Source organism: Orcinus orca, chromosome 19 (assembly GCF_937001465.1).
Source record: "Orcinus orca chromosome 19, mOrcOrc1.1, whole genome shotgun sequence".
Taxonomy (NCBI): domain Eukaryota; kingdom Metazoa; phylum Chordata; class Mammalia; order Artiodactyla; family Delphinidae; genus Orcinus; species Orcinus orca.
In genome coordinates, this window is record NC_064577.1 from 13,240,467 (window position 1) to 13,252,751 (window position 12,285).

Consider the following 12,285-nt stretch of genomic DNA (forward strand, 5'->3'; position numbering starts at 1 on the left):
GGAATCGATCATTTTGGGCCACGCCCTGGCCTCCCCAGCCACTCTGATGTGTAGCCAAGGCTGAGAACCAGGGCGGTGGGAGAAAAAGAAATGAGTACAGTGACCTGCTCTTGTGCTGAGAAAGGGGATATTCACAGGTGACCTAGGATTTATCCTTTAGAGGGGAGAGCCTTATGTTATAATGGCTCTCTTGATGAAAACTGGGCAGAGGGGGGGTGTGTGTTTAAAATTGTGAAAATTTAAATCTTGCTGGTACGGCTGGGAGCTTAGTTATACAGTCTGATGCTCCAGTGTCCAGATGAAGGCTGGGACTGGACAGTCATTACTGCTTCATAGTGTGTGTGTGTGTATACATGTGTGTATGTGTCGATCTGGTGGTCTGAGGATTTAGTCACTGCACAGCTAGGAGCCTGGGACCTCCACCCCTTCCTGACTCTAAGCTAGTGTCCATGCAGTGGACAAAAGCCTAAAAGCCTCAGAGATGTCCTTTCGATGTGTGGGCTCCTCGTCACATTTCCTTTTCCTAGCATCATCTTGGGAGGTACAGGGAAAAGGTTTGGTCATCTTGGCAAGAAGGTTCTCAGTGGCTGGAGCGGCTCCCAGCTTACAGGGCAGGGACCACAAAGCCAGCACCCACAGCGAGAGAGGCAGTCAGAGGAGAGGAAATCCTCATGGAAGGGCTCAGCTCCAGCTGTGGCCTGTGTTGGTGCAGCCTTTCTTGTTCCCTGGGCACGTGGGGGTCAGGATCCTGATCTCCAGATTTGCTCCAGGCTCAAAGCCCGGAGAGCATCACGCAAGTCATGGGACCTCCCTGGACCTCGGTCTCCTCATCTATGAAATCATATTCAGATTTACGGTCTCTGAGCCCCATACAGCTTTGACATTCCACATAACACATCCTCTTTTTTTAAAAAAAAAAAATCATAAATTAAAAAACATTTATGGGTCCCTGATCCAATAGGACAATGTCTTGTGTAAGTGAAGTTTGTGACCCGGGAACTTGGGAAAGCTGGCAGAGCCAGGAAATCGGGTGGAGGTGGTTTTCTCCTAAGGTCTTTACAAATGAAGAGAGTCTCCCATCTTGTGACTTGGCCCTTGCGGTGCCCTGCTCTGAAGTGGGGTCTCATTCCCCTGGGCCTACTTGGCCAGTTTCTTCACCTCCCTGGGTGTCAGTCTCCTTGTCTCTGAAGCTTGCTCTCATCCTGATTTTACATGAACTCTCCTAGAGGATGCCCGGGGTCCCCGGTCCGAACAGAAAAGCCTTCTGATGTTTGCAGGCCCCCAGTTAACAGGGGCATTTTACTTGGGAAATACCTTCTGCTACTGGAAGAGCAGCAGGTTACCCCAGCCACAGGCTAGGGATGAAGAGCTTTTAAAAGCATGGAACTTGGAGTTATTGAGACCAGGGTGCAGATTCCACGTCAAGGCAAGGTATTTAGTCTTCGGTGCCTCAGTTTTCCCATCTGAAAATGGGGATAATAATAGTCCCTCCTCCCTCCTAGGGTTATGGTGTCGATTAAATGAGATGATGCAGAGGAGGTCCCCAGCACATGGCGTGCACGCCATACTGGTGAGCTGTACTGATTATTAGTACAAGAGGAGAAAAAGAGAGTAACCGGAGCCCCTGCCATTGCTAGTGTGCACACCAAGTGGATGGAGACCATTCCTTTGGCTCCCTGTGGCCTTAGTTCTTTCGGTGAGTGTGGTGCACAGGACAGCCGGCCCCTCTCCCCTGAGAGTCTCAGCCCTGGGACACGTGCACTTGAAGACCGATTCCCACCAGACTGGGCAGGGCCCCAGGCATTTGCCCTAACGCCGTTGCACACCCTTGATAAAGGATTTACACGCTTTGGGAGCAAAACTGACAAACGACTGGAATGGCAGAGATGGGTGTCCGGCAGCCAGCAGGCGGAGGCCCTGAGCGGAGAAGGTGGGGAAGGGCTGCGTGCATCCGGACGCAGTTCTGAAGGTGCTGCTAAGAAAGACCTGCAGCATCTGAGGGGCTCCCGATGGGTCTGGGGCTGAAAGGTGGATGCGAGGCCCGAACTGGTCCTCACTGTTGGCCATCAGGTGCTCCAGCACCTCCCCGACTGCGTTGTCCAGCCCCTGCCCGCCTACCTGAGCCTGTGCATGCAGACCACACACACACACACACACACACACACACACACACACACACACACACACACGCACGGAACGACCTGTAGGACCTGTGCCTTTCGCCTCAGCTGTAGATCAGGTGCAGGAGGACTGTAGTTAGCTAGATCACGGAGGGTCGTAATCCAGTTTGGGATGATGGGGCGCCCCCCTTCCACTTCCTGCCGTCTGCACCTTGATCTGAAAGAGAGGTCGTGCAGCTTGAAACGTTTCTTCTTTTGTGCCTCGTTAGCAACTGCTGGGAGAAAGAAAAGCAGAGCCTCGGAGGAGGCGGACCCAGACAGCTGAGATGAAGCTTGTGGATTAATCTGTGGATTTAAATTATCCTCGCCCCCTCATTAGCACGGAGAATTTAGGAGTGGGGAGTGACCTCGGTTGTGAGGGGAAGGTCTTTGCTTTGTGCCCCTCCTACTTTCCTCCAGAGCCACAGGGCCCGTGAAACGGCCTCTTCCCCACGGAGAGGGCGGCACATTGGCTCTGAGCGTGTGCGTTGATTCAGCCCACGTTCATGGATCGCCTGCTCCACGTGGAACTGGGGGTACGGTGGTGACCAGGACAGACGCGTACCCCTGGAGCTTGTGTTCTGGAGGGAGGTTGATGATAGAGAAGAAAAAGTAAGCAGAGGATGATTACAGACTGTGGGGAGGTACGTGGAGGAAATAAATAAGGTGGAAGCAGAGAGTGTAACTGGCGGCAGGGGAGGGGAGGGGCATCCCGGGAGGACCTCTGGGGATGGGATGGACTTTGAGATGAGACCTGGGGTGTGAGGAACAAACAGCCAGGGGGGCACTGAGGGAGGAGCAGTACCATTGCCTGGAAGCAGGTGAGGCTTGGAGGGCTCTCTGTGAGAAGGGAGGCGACGAGGGCAGAGAGGAGGGGGCCCATTCCAAGAGCCGTGGGTGCCACTGGAGGGCTGAGGATCAAGTGACTGGAGTGATGCGTCTGGCTTACCTTGTAAGAAGCTCCTGCTGTGAGACATGCCGCAGATGGGAGAAAATATTTGTGCATCGCATATCCGACCAAGGACTTGAATGCAGGCTGTGTAGAGGACTCTCAGAACTCCGCGATAAGGCAGCCAACCACTGAGCTAGAAAGGGGCAGAATACTTGCACAGCTACTTAGCAAAGATCCAGGGATGGCAAATGAATACCCAGACCATCATTTGTCTGCATTAGGGAAATGCAGATTAAAACCACAGCGAGATGCCACTACCCGCCCGTTAGAATGTTGAAAATAAAAAGCCCTGACAGCCCCAAGCACTGGTGCGGGTGTGTAGCAGCCGGAACTCTCGCACACGGCTGGGGAATTCAGAATGGCACAGCTGCTGCGGAAAACATTTGTCAGCGTCTTCCAAAGTTAAGCATAGACCTGCCGTGATACTCAGCAATGCCTCCCCTAGGTATTTATTCCAGACAAACGAAATCTGTGTTCACACCAAAACCTGCACATGGATGTTGATAACCGCGCTACTCGCAACTGCCCCAAACTGGAAACAACCCAACTGTGCTTCAGTGCGTGAATGGACAGCCAGCGGTGCACCCGTGCCGTGAAATCCGACTCGGCGATGCAAGTGAACGTGCTGTTGACCGACACAGCAACATGGACGCATCTCAAATTCATTGGGTGTAAAGGAGGCCAAGCTCAAAAGATTACCTACTGTGTGACCTCACCGAACGTACGGTACCGCCATATACTTTACATAGGGTACATCCCAGAGTAAGACGGTCTGAAAAGCTGTAGGGACCGAGAATAGATCCTGGGCCGCCAGGAGTAGGGACGGGGGCCTCACTGCAAAGGAGGAGCACAGGGGATGCATGGGAGACTTGGGCCGTTTTGTGTCCTGAGTGTGGTAGTGGCTACAGGACCCTGTGCATGTGATAAAGCCCGTAGGACTGGACACCACAGAAAGCGAACTTGACCGTGTGTGAATGAAAGGGTGATGATGACGGCGATGACGAGCTGCTTCCGTAGGGCTCTGTGATGCTGACTTTGGACCTCCTGGTCCCCTGTCTCCCGTTCCTCATGGCTCTGAGCTCACAAAGGGACCAGTCCCCCTGGGGTCAGCATTCACTCCTCCTCCCTGCCCCACCCCCAGCCCGCCTCTCTGAGCCCCACCCACTGTCTGCACCTTACCCGAGGCCCTTCCCTTCGGAAGTCCCCAGCCATCTCGGCCAGCCTCCACGTTGCTCTTCTTGGGGTCCATCCTCCTTACCCTGCTGGGGAGCGGAGAACACCCCTTAGTGCCTGACATGTGTCCTTCCCCCAAGCGCCACCTCTGGGGGGGGGGTCCCACCAGGCTTCCCCAAAGAGGCCCAGCACACGTGCAAGAGACATGGGAAGCCTTTGTATCTGAACTTGATTTTCTCTGAAGATTCTGGCCCTTTCTGTCTTCACGCACAAACCCTCACCGGCACAGAGCACGCTGCTCTCCCTTCCCCTCCCTCCACCTCCCCCCCCCCCCGACCCCGCCTCCCCCCACGGCAGCAGGAGCTCAGCCTGGTCCACGTAACAGGGCCCCGCCCGCCCCCGCTTTCTTTGTGGATGGTGTCCAGGTACACAGACAAGTGTCAGTCCAAGCAGAGAAGGGTGTTTCACCCTAACCCAGTGCCACGGGCAGAGGAGGACCTCGGGCCTATAGGCTGCAGACCTTGGAGTCCCAGGGACCCCCTGACCGTCTCTAACGATGCTCACTGACGGCAGTGTCCCCGATTCAGGGCCGGGCGGTTTCTCTCCCTGACACGCTCCTCTGCAGCCCCGAGGCCTTGTGGGCACTGGAAGGGGCCTTTCCGTCAGACCCTGGCTGGGAAGGGCTGCATCCAGCACCTGGCGTTCTGCACTTTCCTCTTAAAGGACGGGAATGGCAGGCTCCCCGCATGCACGGGGCGGGCGAGGACGAGGCCGCCCATGGGCAGGGCCCCTGGAGAAGCTCACGGTGCAGCCTCGCTCCTCTGACGCTGTGCCAGCCTCCCGCTCAGCCCGGGCACCCAGCACGCTCCCCGCCTGAGGCCCGCGTGGGCCGCCCTTTTGCAGATGGCCCTCAGGTGGATGGGTCAGTGAGGAACTGTTGTGGGATCTGAGCTGGGAAGGACCCTAGCCGTCACGGAGGTCCTGATGTCTGCTCCGCCGGCCTGCTGGGATGTCAGGGGCCCTCAGAGACGCGGCCTACCTGGAGAAAGCTTCCATCCCCCAGCAGAGGCAGCGACTTCCACAGGGGAGCTGAGGCGTGAGAGGGCCCCCAGGCTGGTTGGTCGAGTGGCGGGACAGTCTGCCTTCTCCTGAGGCCCGGGACGCACCTGGGCAGAGCCCCTCGGGAAGAAGACGCTTTCCTGAGGCTGCACACAAGCTGTGAGCGTGCTCAGGGGCCCAGAGCAATGTCCCACAGGCCTGGAGCTCAAACAGCAGACATTGATTTCTCACTGCTCTGGAGGCTGGAAGCACAAGACCAAGGTGGCCGCAGGGCTGTTTCCTCCTGAGGCCTCTCCTTGGCTTGAAGACAGCCGTCTTCTCCCTGTGTCCTCGTGTGGCCTTCCCTCTGGGTGTGTCTGTGTTCTCATCTCCTCTTCTTACGAGGACACCAGTCATGCTGGATTGAGGCCCACTCCAGTGACTGAATGTTACCTTAATCCCCCCTTTAAAGAGCCTGTCTGCGAGTACAGTCACATCCTGAGGGACTGGGGTTAGGACTCCAGCATTTGAATTCTGGGGGGGACGTCATTCAGCTCATAACACGAGTTCACAAGTGGCTGGAGGTCTGGGCGGTGGCCGTGAAGACCTCTGAGGTGAGGTTTGGTGCTGTGGTGGTTTTCTCTCCCCCTCCTGTCTGGAGCTGCTCCAGAGGGTCTGGGTGCCAGGCCCACTCCCCTCTCCTCCACACGCATGTGTCCTGGGATCACTGCCATTTGAGGGCCCCTGGAGCCAGGTCCTCAGGAAAAGCAGGTAGATGTCCTGATAGGAACCCAGGATGGGTTTCCAGAGCCAGGGCTTGAGCTGCAGTGGAGAGGGGCCAGCCCCAGGCATGCCTCTCCTCCTTATGGGAGCTGTGGGCCTTCAGGGATCCAGGACAGAGTGTCAGAGAGAGCAGGAAAGGCATCTGCTCGGGACCAGCAACCAGGGATCAGAGCTGAGAGGGACCCTGGCCATCACGGGGGTCCTGATAACTGCTCCACCGGCCTGCCTTCCAGGTCAGCTTTGCAGGGGCTCTCGGCAACCCTGGTACACTTCTCATAGCTGACGACCCGAATCTCAGAGATTCTGCTGCTCAGAGTGCAGCAGGTCATGGTGTCGGGTGGGGTGGCCCATGGGTGTGGAGGCAGGGCCTGGTGTGTGCCCGGCAGCAAGAGCACTTTCCTAGACTCCTGGGCCAGGACACTGCAATGGACTGTGGCAGTCGGGGTGACGGGCCCAGGGGACAGGCCACTGCCCTGGATCTTAGCCTGTTGAGCTGGAAGCAACTTTAGTGCAAGCTATAGACCTCCTGCCTTAGAGGTGAGTCACCCGAGGCTCAGAAAGAGTGAGGCGCTAGCTCAGGGTCACACAGCGTTACTGGCAGGGCAGGGTCAGACCTGGGTCTCTTGACACTCATCTGAAACCATCTGTGTGTCCTGAGCTGTCCGTTTCTGGCCGATGACCCAGAGCAAGGACAGTCTGTCTCCTCTGCGCCAGGAGGCCCTCCAGCCCACGTGTTCGTGAGAAACCTAATCCGGCCACCTTCTCAGGGGCCTGGGCTTCCGCTGGGTCTCACCTTCCTCTTCATGGAAAAACCCTCCAGTAGATTGTTTCCCAGGACCAGGTGCTGCCTGCTGCGTGCACACGGGTGACCTGCCGGGGAAGGGCCTGACCTCTTCCGTAAAGGAGTTGCTGACTTCCCAGGAAACGGGAGTCACCAAATGGGCTTCTTGTGGCAAAAGACATTCGGACCCAGACCTCGTTCTCGGAAGAATCAGAGAGGCTCTCACTTTGTCCCCTTAACCAGACCCCTGCCAAGGAAGAGACTTCCACTTGCCTCACATCTGCATCCTCCCAGCTCAGCTTGTCCCCGTCCGCTCCCCTGCCCACTGTGGCGCTGTGTGTGCGTGCGTGTGTGCGTGAGAGCCTGTGGGAATCTACGTGTGTTTGTGTGTCTGGGTGTGTTTGGGGGTTGTAGGGATATGGCAGGATCCCTTTGCCTTTCTCTCCCTAAGGACCAGGGCTGGGGCCTCCTATGTGGGCAGCTCAGGCCCCCTTCCTGTGACACCGCTAGCTGGATTCCCTGGTCCAAGGCTGTAGAGGATCCTCTGTGGGCTGTTGTCATCCATCAGTTCTCCTCACACCTTGAAGCTCACCCTTCTTTGCACAGAGGGTATAAGTTAGGCTTTCCTTATTCATGGGCTTTTGGGAAAAGTCTTTACTTTGGGGCCGTTTCGCTTGGAATTGAGAATGAGTGCAATGCAAGTCTCTGTGTTGGGACTGCATTCGGCTGCCCGTAAGGGATGTCACCTGGCCTGGGTTTTAACAGGGAAGTGTGTTGTGTGTTTCTCCTTGCAGAACAAGAAGCGCAGAGGGGCAGCCTAGAGGGTGAGGGCCCTCGGTGACGTGCTCAGAGGTCAGGTGCTTCCTGTCTCCCGGTCCGTGGCCGCCTCTGTAGGGTCTTGTTGATTTCACAGGCTGGTGTGAGGGCCAGAAGCATTACATATGGGAGAGTGGATGTGCTCAGGTGTTCCCAGGCGTCCGGGTGGCAGGCCAGTGCTGCAGGAGCGCTCCACCCCTGGGGATGGTCCCACCGCCCTGGAGGTGACCTGAGTAGCCTCCTGAGGCCCCCCACCCTGTGGGACCCCGCTGGCTTCTCTTCCTGGAACAGTGGTTTTCGAGGAAGCACAGTCAGCCTGCTGCCTCTGTGAGACCAAGGGCCAGTCAGTCAGCGTCTTTGCGGAATCCTGGGAGAAAGATGTGGAAACCACACAGCGCAATGCCCAGAGGATGGCCCTAAGGATGCGCCTGCTCCATGAAGCAGACGCCCTGCCTTGCCATCACCCGGGTGGCCCCCAGCCCTGCTGACCTCAGCTGGTGCCCGGCAGCCCACCAGCCTGGGCGGTTAAGGGGTCACCAGCTTCGAAGGGCCTCGGGTGAGGGCGATGCACGCTGCTCCCCCCAGATTCTGCTCCGGGCTGGCTCCTGCCTCGGTAAAGACGACCTGGGCCTGCGGGTGACTTGGCTCTGACCCTCCAGGGACCAAGCAACCTTTGGTGATCTCCTCCCAGCCAAGTCCAAGGCCCAGAAGTTACTGGCACGCAGCTGTGCTCTGTCAGCACGGAGGGGAGGACGTTTTGGCCCGGGTTTTAGGATTACCAACAGGCTTGCGAGCCCGGCCAAGCGAGGTCAGCTGGCAGGAGCCTCGGGACTCCACATCTGCCTGGTGCCCACAGCCGCGGCAGGGGCTTGGGAAGCCAGGGTCCTGTGCTGTGGCCCTCTGCTGTCGCCAGGCCAGCTCAGAGACGCTGTCCGTGCCCCGTCACCCTTCCCATCACAGGGATGGATCTAAGGTCAGAGGTCGTCTCCCACCATCCGCTCCTCACATTATCATTCACAACATGCATCAGGACTGAATGAAAAAAGGGAAGAAGAAGAAGAAAAAACCAATAGGAAATGAACTTGAATTTAGCGTAGATTTCAGGCAAGTTTCTAACAGAAGGATTTGCTGCTGTCTACAAGGGCAGGATTGGGACAGTTCCACGTCCTCCCCCAGGCCTGTGGTCCCTGCCATCCTCTCACCTGACACGGAGCACCCCGCGGCCAGGACCGCCCCCCCCCCCAGCTCCCAGAGTTTCCAGAAGCTCTCACGTGTCCAGACACAACTTTGACAAACAATTCCTCACATTCCTCTCCTTTCTGCCCCCTCCCCACTCCTCCTTTCTCTCACTAACTCTTCTCCTCAGCCCCGAGGCCGGCTGGGAGAGGCCACATCTTCACCCACGCCTCCTGCCCTCACGCTGAGCAGTGCAGCTGGGGAGGTGCTAGTTTAGCTCTTTGGGGAGCTCTGCTCTCACTTCTTCCCTAGCATATTTTTTTCCCATTGGGAATAGAAACAGCAACTCTGGCACCAAGTGAAGTTGTTGCAGGATGCCCTCCTGCAGACGGCTCTCCACCCTCCCCAGGCTTCCCTGGGGAGGGGGAGTGGGGAGGGCAAGGGGGGCCCCAGGGATCCAGGGAGAACTTTGGCCTCCTTCATCCTGCCCCCACTTCCCTGCCCGCGCTGAGTCCACCTCCTAGGTCCAGGGCGGCAGGTGACCTGTGTCTGCAGGTCCCACAGTTCTTGCCCGGGTATCGTGGAGTTGGTGGCAGTCTTACTCCACTAGCTGACGTAGCAAGACACCATAGACCGGTGACTTCGACAACAGGTATTTCTCACAGTTTTGGAGGCGGAGAGTCCAAGATCGATGTGCCTGCGGATTTAGTGTCTGACGACAGTTGCTTCCTGGTTTGCAGACCACTGCCTTCTTGCTGTTTAGAGAGAGATCTTTTCTCCTTCCTCTTCTCGTAAGGGTGCTAATCCCATCATGACCTCATCTAAAGCTAATTACCAGGGACTTCCCTGGTGGCGCAGTGGTTAAGAATCCACCTGCCGATGCAGGGGACACGGGTTCAAGCCCTGGTCCAGGAAGATCCCACATGCCGTGGAGCAACTAAGCCCGTGCGCCACAGCTGCTGAGCCTGCACTCTAGAGCCTGTGTGCCGCAACTACTGAGCTCACGTGCCTAGAGCCCGTGCTCCGCAACAAGAGAAACCACCACGACAGTGAGAAGCCCGCACACGAAGAGTAGCCCCTGCTCAATGCAACTAGAGAAGGCCCGCACGCAGCGATGAAGACCCAAAGCGACCAAAAATAAATAAATACTTTTTTAAATAAAATAAATAAACCTAATTACCTCCCAAGGGAAGGGCCCACCTCCTAATGCCATCACATTGAGAGTTAGGGCTTCAGCATATGAATCTGCAGGTGGGGACACAGTCATTCAGTCCGTAATGGGGGGGATGTTCCCTCAAACTCCTCTGGCCATTTCGTCACTGGGATTGGGTCCTTGGAACACAGGGAGGGAGCCTCAGGGCGCGGTGTGATAGGGTGGGCAATCCCAGCTCTTCAGCCCGGTCCAAATTAGGAGGAGGGGTGTGGGGTACAGCAGCGGCTGGCCTAAGAATCAGGGCCTCGCGGCACCTCCCAGCTTGGCCATTCCTTTGCTGCAAGGTCCTGGGGGTTCCTTCACCTTCGAGTCTTCGCATTAAATCGGGGTCTTTCCATGATCGCTGTGACTCTTCCTAGCGCTACAGTTGACGGGCTTTGTGGTCCAGAAGCCTGTGTCTCAGACTCCGCCTGGCTGCCAGTCAGGGTGGATGGACAGAGCAGAGTGGAGGCCGCAGCCTGCGGGGGAGGTCACACCCCCTCGGTGACTCCCCTGACCTGGCAAGCCCCAGGGCTCCATCACGCCCCACACTCTGTCCTTCCCACCCAGAGGGTCAGGAGCTGGCTGGGGCAGAGGAGTGACGGGGCACAAAGCAGCCTGTGAGGGGCAGGCGTACCCCCAGTTCTGACTCCTGCACTCACGCTCAGCCCGTGGGCTGTGTACACCTTCCTCCCGGGGCTTCGGAAGGGCTCCCCCACTTCACCCTTGCCCCCCAGACGGTCCTTTCAAGTTGGCCCCTTCTGATTCTCATTCCCCTGTTTCCAGGTAGGCAGGTGGTCAGGCATCGGAGCTTCTGGAATGTGTGCAGGCTTGGCTACCCCAGCCCTGCTCTTCCCCTGGGATGGGGTCCGGGGCGCCACTGGGTGGGGAGGACCCTGGGAGGAGGGTGTGCTCTGGCCGCTCCCCACCCCCACCCCTGCCTCTGACCCCCCTGTCGTGTGTTCTCCACAGCCTGCGATTGCCACCCTGTGGGCGCCGCTGGCAAAACCTGCAACCAGACCACAGGCCAGTGCCCCTGCAAGGATGGTGTGACCGGCATCACCTGCAACCGCTGTGCCAAGGGCTACCAACAGAGCCGCTCCCCCATCGCCCCCTGCATAAGTATGCCAGGGCGCCCTCCTCCTGCAGGCTGGGGTCGGGTGCGGGCTCGGGGCTGGGGGGCCCTTCCCGGACACGGGTCACCCGCATCCAGTGGGGGTAGTGCTCCCTGAGGTGGCCCTCTGCGCTCGGCGAGCCCGTGTGAGACCCCCAAGGCTGCGGGGGTCTCCGCAGAGCCAGCCCATTTGTGGCTCTCTGTCCTGAAAAGACAGTCTCCCGGTCCCAGGGTGTGGGATGAGGGGGGGGAGCAAGCCCCTCTCCTCAGCCCAGGTCCTGTTCCCATGTTCCACCTTGACCCTGGGCCTGGGCCTGGGTTGGGGGGCCTGGGTCAGGGGCTGCCACTGCTGCTGCGGGAATTCCAGGATCCCCAGCCCCTGGCAGATTCAGAACTGAAAGGACGGACTCCACAAGGCCTCTGAGAGAAGCCGGCACGGCTCCCATGCGCCCTTCGGAAGGGTGGCAGCCCTCCATGAGGGTCCTAGAGGCCCTGGCAGGCCAGCTGTCGGCCCCTTAGTTGCTGGAACTTGAGGCGGGGCGTGAGCAAGATGTGGGGGGGTCGCTCAGGGGCCTTGGCTCGGAAGAGTTTTAACATCTTACAACTGGCAGGATTGCGCAGGTGTTATGAGCTAGATCAGCCCTGGATGGAAGTTAGGCCTGGCTGGGTGCTGGCCCCCGGCCTCAGCCTCGTTGATTCCGTGTGCAGGGCTGACCCGCACCCAGAGAGGAGGGGGAAGAACGCGTGAATCCTAGCCTACTAGGCAGACACCAAGGATAAGGCTTTTTTTCTGGAGCAGGGGTTAGCACGCTCTGCTCGGGGATTTGGCCCACTGCCTGTTTTTATGTGGCTCGATGGGGTTTTGGGTTTCTTGTTAACCTTTTTAAAATGATTGAAACAGAAATGAAAAGATGACTAGTTTATGACATGCGAAAATGATATGAAAGGAAAAGTTCAGTGTCCATAAATAAAGTTTTATGGGACCAGCCATGCCCACTTGTGCCCGTGCTACCTGTGGCTGCTTTGGGGGTCTAACGGCAGAATTGAGTAGTTGCAACAGAGACCCTACGACCTGCAGGGCCTGAAATCTTTGCGAGCTGG

The 12,285-nt window shown here is 57.7% G+C and overlaps 1 protein-coding gene across 1 annotated transcript in view; it reads left to right on the top strand.

Annotated features, from left to right (window-relative positions):
• Window positions 1-12,285, top strand: part of NTN1 (netrin 1) — a 185,847-nt gene that overhangs the window by 122,774 nt on the left and 50,788 nt on the right. The window contains exon 4 of the mRNA XM_004266849.3: window positions 11,043-11,192. Within this exon, the coding sequence (XP_004266897.1) occupies window positions 11,043-11,192 (150 nt within the window). The remainder of the gene's footprint in view (window positions 1-11,042; window positions 11,193-12,285) is intronic.